We start from the raw sequence: 9,138 nt of genomic DNA, 5'->3' as shown, positions 1-9,138 counted from the left end.
ATACGCTAGTACTTTTACTGTAATACTGCATACTACATCACTATAATACTGCAGTACTTTACTGTAATACTGCATACTACATCGCTCATAATACTGCAGTACTTTTACTGTAATACTACATCACTCTCTAGGACTGTTCTCATGTTTATCAGAAAGCAGCAAACAGGAAGCAGGAAGTAGTCTGACAGTGTTGTGTGTTATTAGAACTGTCTGCGGAGGCGAGACGCCGGCCTCATCTCTCAGCTGGCAGGAGCTCGACCGGCAGATCAGCGACCTGCGATTGGACAACGAGGCATCACATGACCAGCTGGAGACGGACAGCCGACCCAGCTCAGGTACCAGACCATAATATTCATATTGGTTCTTTTGATCAGCAGCAGCATAATAATATCATCTGTATAACGACCTATGTTACTACTCCCTGATCTGATCATGTGACCGGTGTCTCAGGGTTCTACGAGCTGAGCGACGCAGCCTCCGGTTCTCTCTCCAACTCGTCAAACTCCGTCTTCAGTGAATGTTTCTGCTGCAGTGCCGACCTGACGGACGCTTCCCACTCAGGTACCATCAGCTGACCGATGACATCATCAGATAGACATATAAACACTCCTCCTCCTCCTCGTCCTCTTCCTCTTCCTTCCTCCACCCTCATCTTCCTCCTCTTCCTCCTCCTCCTCCTCTTCCTCTCTCCTCCTTCTCATCATCTTCCTCATCCTCCTCATCTTCCTCCTCGTCCACATCCTCCTCATCCTCGCTCCTGTTCCTCTTCCTCTCCTCCTCCTCTTCCTCCTCCTCCTCTTCCTTCTCCTCCTCCTCCTCCTCTTCCTCTATCATACCTCCTCTTCCTCCTCCTCCTCTTCCTTCTCCTCCTCCTCCTCCTCTTCCTCATCATCCTCCTCTTCTCCTCCTCCTTTTCCTTCTCCTCCTCCTCCTCTTCCTCATCATCCTCCTCTTCCTCCTCTTCCTCCTCCTCCTCTTTCTTCTCCTCCTCCTCTTCCTCCTCCTCCTCCTCCTCCTCTTCCTCCTCCTCCTCTTCCTTCTCCTCCTCCTCCTCCTCTTCCTCATCATCCTCCTCTTCTTCCTCCTCCTCTTTCTTCTCCTCCTCCTCTTCCTCATCATCCTCCTCTTCCTCCTCTTCCTCCTCCTCCTCTTTCTTCTCCTCCTCCTCCTCTTCCTCCTCATCCTCCTCTTCCTCATCATCCTCCTCTTCCTCCTCCTCATCTTTCTTCTCCTCTCCTCCTCCCTCTTCCTCATCATCCTCCTCTTCTTCCTCCCTCCTCTTTCTTCTCCTCCTCCTCCTCTTCCTCATCATCCTTCTCTTCCTCCTCTTCCTCCTCCTCCTCTTCTTCTCCTCCTCTTCCTCATCATCCTCCCTCTCCTCCTCTCTCCTCCTCCTTCCTCCTCTCCTCCTCCTCTTCCTCATCATCCTCCTCTTCTTCCTCCCCTCCTCTTTCTTCTCCTCCTCCTCTTCCTCATCATCCTCCTCTTCCTCCCTCTTCCTCCCCCCTCCTCTTTTATCTCCTCGTCCTCCTCTTCCTCATCATCCTCCTCTTCTCATCATCGTCCTCTTCCTCCTCCTCCTCATTTCTTCTCCTCCTCCTCCTCTTCCTCATCATCCTCCTCTTCCTCCTCCTCCTCTTTCTTCTCCTCCTCCTCCTCTTCCTCATCATCCTCCTCTTCCTCATCCTCCTTCTCCTCCTCCTCCTCTTCCTCCTCTCTCTTCCTCCCCCTCTCCTCTCCCTTCTCATCTTCATCACCTCTGCTGTTTGATGTCACATGTGGCTGCTCTGCTCCTTTTGGTCACTTTACTGTGTAAACACACACACACACACACACTCTCACACCACACACACACACACACACACTCACACACACACACACACACACACATTTTAACTTATTGATTTTGATTGATCAATTTAATTCTTTAAGTTCTGTAGATTAATCGATGATTCGATACATTGGGAGATAAAAAGGGCTGACGTGTGTGTGTCTCTGTGTGTGTGTGTGTGTGTGTGTGTGTGTGTGTGTGTGTGTGTGTGTGTGTGTTGTGTGTTTGTTTGTTTGTTTGGATATCAGGAAACATGTGGGGAGTGTTTCACTGCTGAAGGTTTTAAACTGTCACAACTCACACCAACACAGACCATCCTGCTGCCACACACACACACACACACACACACACACACACACACACACACACACACACACACACACACATGTTTGTTGGCATTTTAATAGGTGGCCTGTCTGCTGGTCAGGCTGTCAGCTTCAGTCTGAGTCAGATGATATAAATGAGACTCAGCAGCTGTCTGATGAGAATCTGTGTGTGTGTGTGTGTGTGTGTTTGTGTGTGTGTGTGTGTGTGTGTGTGTGTGTGTGTGTGTGTGTGTGTTGGATAAGAAGTATTAACGCATCATTAACCCTCGTCCATCTCTTTTGACTGTTCCTTCCTTCCTTCCTCTTTCTTTAATTTTTCCTTTTGTTCTTCCCCTCCTTCCATACTTCTTTCCTCAATTCCTTCCTTCCCTTCCTCCCTTCCTTCCTACCTTCTTCCTTCCTTCCTCCCTCCTTTCCATCCTCCTTTTCTTCCTTCTCTCCTTACTCCTTTCCTTCCTTCTCTCCTTACTCCTTTCCTTCCTTCCTTCCTTCCTCCTTCCTTCCTTCCTTCTTCATTCCTTCCTCCCTCCTTTCCATCCTCATTTCCTTCTTCTGTCCTTACTCCTTAACTTCCTTCTCTCCTTACTCCTTTCCTTCCTTCATTCCTTCTCTCCCTCCCTCCCTCCCTCTCATCCTCCCTCCTTTCCTTCCTTCATTCCGTCCTTCCTTCTTTCCTTTCTTACCTTCTTTCCTTCTGTCCTTTCTTCCTTCTTTCCTTCCTCCCTCCCTCCTTTCCTTCCTTCCTTCCTTCCTTCCTTCCTTGACCTGAGGACAACAGGAGGGTTAAATATGTCTCAGCTTTTACTTTTATATGAGTTAGTTTTTCTAGTTTTCTCTCTCAGTAGATAAATATAATAAATGTTCCGTCAGGATGAATCTGGACACGAACACAAACACCTGACAGGAAACATGTTCTCGTGTCACAGATTCTAGTAATTACGACGCTGCTCTGACTCATCAGGAATGTGCTGCTGTCACATGACCTCATGTCTGTCCTGATGTGATAAAGAGTCAAACAGTGACAGCACCAAGGATGAGTCTGTTCCTTCTTCTTCTACTCGGTTAAATCTGAGGCTGAGTCCAGAAACCCCTCCTTTATTCCTCACAGATCGGACCCAATCAGGAAGCCTTAAAGTACCACTGATACCAGCTGAGTGCTTCATTAGATAGGACTTCATCCATCATGTGAATAGAAGCATTAAGTTGAATAAAATGATTAGATTTTTTCACAGATGCATGTCACGTTAACAGGCAGAAAACATGTCAAAGAATAATAAACGAGTGAGGAAAATCCATTAATATGAACTGGATTGATTATTTGTATTGAGCTCTAGCTTCTGTAATTTAATCTGATCTCAGAACAAACTGAAGCTTTTTTAATCAGCCTGTAAAAACACATTTTTCTGAGGTTTATTTCCACAGTCTCAGATAATAACCGTCAAAGTTTATCGGTCTGTTTATGTTGTCAGAGTTTGGCTTCTTCCACATCCATGATGCACAAATATCAAAAGTCTTTACTTCCCTGATTCTTCTGGGGAAATGTTAGTGTCTTTATTAGAGACGTAATAACAGAGGAATGACATTAAAGAGGGAAAAGAGAGTCAAGAGAAACCCAGAAGTTTAGCTGCTGCTGTAAAACGGTCGTTATCTCACCTCAGTTCTGTTAGTTCTGTTAGTTCTGTTAGCTGATGTTAGATCAGTATAACCTGTCCTTCACTGATGCTCTGAGACCTTTGTTCCCTGTTAGCTGAACTTAAACCAACATAACTTGCTTTTTGCTCATTATTTTAGCATTGTAACCTGATGTTGCTTTCCCTTGTTAATGCTATATTGTCACTTTGTTAGCTTTCCTTGGCCCTGATGCTCTGGTGTTAACTGCTTAGCGTGTTAGCTGACAGATGCATGAATGCAACATAGAGTAAATGGATTAAATTGTGCTTGCACCCCCCCCCCCCCCCCTCCTCCGCCCCACCATCCCCCCTTTGCATGCAGCTCCTGACATCATATCATGTTCATTTCATATCCAGGACCAGAGGTGAATATGAAGAGTTAACAAGCCGCAGCCTCCACTGAAGGAATGTTCCACTTACTAATGCTTACGCTGCGTCGCTGCCTAACCAAACACGATCATTACCACATTCAACAGACCATTTCATCAGAACTGCTCTGCTAGGAAACAGCTCTGATCTGACTTCACTTCCTGTCAGATGTTAACATTAGGAAACTTCTGCATGAAATAAACTCAGATCCGTTCAGTTTGTTTATGTTTCAAACTGTGAAGTGTTCAGCAGTCCGGTTCTGCTGCAGCTCTGCTCTCCCTCACTGTCATGCAGGAGTCATCCCACGGCCAAAAATAACAACTGTGAATCTCTAGAATCTGCAGCTGTGTCTGGATGTTTCCTGATGTGAAATACTTTGTGTTTCTCCCCCCAGATGAGCTGGCCAGCTGTTTTGGAGTGTGACGGTCTGGTTGGAGGACTTTGCGATGACTCGTCTTCTTCTTGGTACCGTCCGGGCGCTCGCGTCTCGGCTCCTCACCCTCCCGCCTTGGACCCCGTCTCCTCGGTGGCCTCGTGTGACTCCCAGTCTAAGTACCACTGTGACCTGGTGGCCCGAGGCGGTGGCGACATGTTCCGGTACCCGAGCCCGCTGCATGCCGTCGCCGTGCAGAGCTCCATCTTCCTGCAGATGTTGGCGAGCGGAGGACACGGCAGAGATGAAGGGACTCTGAAAAGCAGGGAGGCCGGCGGTGAAACACTCAAACCTGAACCTTCCCCTCTTCCTCCTCTTGTACCTCAGAGCTCCTCCTGGCCGCTCCCCTCCTCCTCCTTCCAAACCCCCTCCCACAAGCGTCTGGACAGCTACATCTACAGTCTGCTGCAGCGGAGGACCCAGCCCATCAGAACCAGCAGACCCCGGACCAGCATCAGCACGGATCCATCAAAGAGCATCCTGAGGCAGGCCAGCCTCTGTGTGAGGCAGGTGTCTGGTCCCAGTTATTGTTCTGGTTTAGGGACTCTGAGGGGATCTGAACTCAAACCCTGCTGGGCAGTAGAGGGCGCCGCCACCTCGTCCCCTCAGAGGCATTGCTCTGTGGAGAGTAAAGGCGAGGAACAGGAGGCTGATAATGGCTTCCATGGCGGTGGGGGTGACAAAGCACAGAATGGATTAAAGTTTAACAGCAGTGACCAAACCGGCTCTCCTCTAAATAACAGCATCCAGACTCTCTGCTCTGCCACAAACAAGGACACTAACAGTCTGCTGAAAAGGAAAAGCAAAGGGCTTCTTCCTCCTGCAGGCGTGTCTGCGGCCACACTGCCGAAAGACTTCAGGGAGCTGGGTAGTCCCAAAACTACTTCCTGCCCTAAAGAAACCGACCCTCACCTTAAACCGCCACAATCAGATGCTACAAAGAACTACTCCAAGCCTCTCCAAACTGTCCAAACAGAGACAGGTGATAGATCGGTGCTGGAGCTCGCCAGTGTGGGATCTTCCTCTCAGAGTCAGGAGGAAGAAGGAGGAGGAGGAGGAGGAAGTCATCTGGTTAATGCCAAGTACGTTCCCTCCCAGCGGCAGAATGTCAAAGTCTGCAAAGGTGGCAGCAAGAATGTCAAAGTTGTGAAGGTGAAGAGTCGGGCGTCTGAACACAACGAGCCGACGTCCGAGAGGAGAGGCGATAAATCTCACCACAGGTCCGCTTCAAAAAAGTCTCGGGTGTTAGAGGACGGAGGCTCGGCCCACATAAAGGTCTACAAGAGAGCAGCTGGCGGAGCGTCGGGAACATCGTCCTCCAGGATCAAACGACTCCCTGCGTCTATCCCAGAAGGCAAGGTCCTGGACAAACACAACACATCGACTCTAAGCAGCGTGCGATCGGGTGTTTCCAGGCACCATCATCATGGAAACCACCATAACAACGGCAGCAGCCAACATCATCACGGTCAGTCCCATCATCACGGGCGCGACCATGTTGTGGTCGTCGCCAAACCGAAGTACAAACGAAACGATTACCGGCGGCTACGAGCGATCATGGAGGTCCCTTACGACGAGGCGTTCAGGCGCGCTCAGCGGCGGCAGAGGAAGGAGCTTCTGAACCAGTCTGCAGCCGCTGGGTTCCTCCCCTCCACCGAGCAGCTCAGCAGCCCCTACTCTTACGTGGCAGGAAGTGACTCGGAGTATTCGGCCGAGTGCGCTTCCCTCTTTCACTCCACCATCGCGGACACCAGCGAGGACGACCGGTCCAACTACACCACCAACTGCTTCGGAGACAGCGAGTCCAGCGAGGAGGAGTATGTGGAGGAGAGCACCACAACGAGCGATACCGAGGAGAGCGGAGGAGGTGGAGCTGGAGGTGGGGCAGGTGGGAAGGGCAGGGGGCGGAGCCAGGTAGGGGCAGCTGGGACCAGGGCAGCGGGGCAGGAAATGACTCCAGCTCAGGCAAAGGCTTTCGTTAAGATCAAGGCGTCTCACAACCTGAAGAAGAAGATCCTGAGGTTCAGGTCGGGCTCGCTGAAGCTCATGACCACCGTGTGAGTCGAGACTGGACCAGAGCCATATCTGCTGAGGTGCCTTTCCGATGCACTTCTAGTGTACCTGAACCAAACCTAATGAACAGACTGACGGTGGTAGAACTGGTTCATGGTTCACTTATGTGGTGGAAACACTTTTTCTACATTTGACATTTAAACCAACGACAAACTTCTTTAGCCTGAGCGATGAATCAAAAACCAGTCGTCCATCTTTGTAAAAGCATGTGTGACATTTTTCCAGGCTGATCCCCAACAAGACAACAAATATCACTTTGACATTTTCTTTAATTTAGTGGCTTCTACATATGATGCATGTTAGAGGGTTGATGTGGCGCCTTCACGCTCAACATTATAGGTTCTCCAGCCGAGTCCGTCTGAACAACCTGCTGTGTGTCTTTATGCTTGTAGTAAAACTCTAAAAGGGAACAAGAAGGAATATTGCGGTTTACCCATAGACTGTATATAAAATGGTCTGTGGACTGCTGCTCGGAGGCCAATAGTATCGGATCTGAGCAGCGCCATCTTGAACATTTCAGGTGCATGCTGGGAAAAATAAAAACATGGATTCTACTTATATGGGCATCAGGAGGAGCATGAGGCGCCCTCCTGAACCTGTGAACCAATCAACCTGTCAATCACCATGTAGCCACGCCCTAATGCATACCCTGCTTTATCGTCACATATAAAATCAGGGAGGCCAAAATGTCCCAAATGAACATCATACTGCATTGAAGAAGGCTTTAAACTAGCGATTGAGACCATAAACACATTTTGAAAACGTTTACTGAGGTTAGAAATCAAGTGACAAGTTGGTGAATTCTCCATTGACTTGTATAGAGACGGAAGTCCTTTTGACACCAAAACGGTCGCCCCCTGGTGGCCTTTTGATAGAATGCAGTTTTAAGTTACTTCCGCGTTGGCATCATTTCAGAGGACCGGACCCCCCCCCCCCCCCCCCGCGTGGTTTACCTTCTCTGTTGTTAGTAACAGAACATTTATTTAAATGTGACGTTTTGGTTTTCAACCTGGAAATTTGAGGATTAAGCTTCAGAATGAAGTTTAACTGGTAATAAAGCCGCATCACTGAGTTGTTCATATGGATTCTGCTGGTTAACATCACTGGAGGCTCTATATAACTCATACGTCCAAAGTTTCATACCAAGTTCAACATGGCAGCCCAACCAGTAGACTAGTATCACTTAGAGATGTTTGCACACTTTTTAGATTTTCTGAGTGTCATCCTGTACTTCAGAACCAGTCGTTCTGTCTGTTGATCACAATATATCTGTTTCTATATCTAACAAGCATCCCAGCTTCCCACACTGAGAAGAAACACAGCATTAGATGCTTTTTGGGGATCTGCTGTTTGGTTTGGAGTTTGGATTTAGCCGATCAAATTGGCCTCCTTCTCCCCCGTCTCTCTTTCCCGGCCCAGTAAGTGCCTCGGCCGATGTAGACCTGGCTCTGCAAGACTTTAAAGGGGGAATCAAGGTCTCAGTGTGCTTCAGTCTGTCCTCATGGAAAGTCCCAGTGTTTCTATTAAAGGCAAGGTAAAACCAAACCTTGTCATCCCACTGCCTCCCTGATGTCTCTCTAACTACTCTGTCTTTGGGTTTTTTTTAACCCTCCTGTCGTCCTCCCGGGTCAAATTGACCCCGTCTGTTTTGACTGTTCCTTCTTTCCTCCCTTCCTTCCTTCCATCTGTCCTTCCTCCCTCCCTCCTTTCCTCTCTCTTTCCTTGCTTCCTTCCTTCTGTCCTTCCTTCCTCCCTCCCTCCTTCTTTCCTTCCCTCCTTCCTCTTTTCCTTTCTCCCTCCCTCCCTCCTACCTTCCTTCCCTCCTTCCTTTCTCCTTCCTTCCTCCTCCCTTCCTTCCTGCCTTCCTCCCCCCTCCTTCCTTCCTTCCTTCCTCCCTCCCTCCTTTTCCTTCCTTCTTCCTCCCTTCCTTCCTTGACTCGAGGACAACAGGAGGGTTAAAGCAAAGCTGGATTACAACCAGGCAGGTTAGACCAAAGCCCTGAGGCTCCAGACCTTAAGGGACCCCATGTCTGAGGTTTATTATGTGGCTATGTGGCAATTAGTTTGTGGTGAGTTGCTAACTTAGACATCTGCTTGATAATATGCACCACTAAATCACCCTTTATGTCCCCTTAAATGGATCCTGGGGGAACTCTACCAGTTTCCACGTGAAAGTGTTTTCTAGATTTCAAGAAGCAGCCCATCGTGAGTCCAACAATGATTCGGACCTCATGGTCAAACCTGGTTTAAATACCTTTAATGCTTCAGCTGACGTTTGCCCTCTTGGTGCATTTCCTTAAAAACAATCTCATCTAATGATCAAACTAAATGAAGTGTAGAAACACTGGTTGTTTATTTGGAGTTTGGGTCAAATGGGTTCAGCTGAGTGGAAATGAATGTAAATAATGAAAGTAGGAAGCTTGAGACAGACGGTCG

The 9,138-nt window shown here is 48.6% G+C and overlaps 1 protein-coding gene across 1 annotated transcript; it reads left to right on the top strand.

The window, feature by feature from the left end:
• Positions 1–204: 204 nt before the first annotated feature.
• Positions 205–6,809, top strand: dact1 (dishevelled-binding antagonist of beta-catenin 1; the record flags this gene model as incomplete). The annotated part of the gene is given in 4 exon segments (XM_062414993.1): positions 205–246; positions 248–335; positions 451–561; positions 4,604–6,809. Coding segments are annotated over 4 exon segments (2,328 nt in total), but the record flags the coding sequence as incomplete, so codon positions are not given.
• Positions 6,810–9,138: the final 2,329 nt, after the last annotated feature.

Source organism: Scomber scombrus, unplaced genomic scaffold (assembly GCF_963691925.1).
Source record: "Scomber scombrus unplaced genomic scaffold, fScoSco1.1 SCAFFOLD_174, whole genome shotgun sequence".
Lineage (NCBI taxonomy): Eukaryota > Metazoa > Chordata > Actinopteri > Scombriformes > Scombridae > Scomber > Scomber scombrus.
Note: the sequence above shows the minus strand (reverse complement) of the source record. Positions and strands in the feature narration are given on the sequence as shown.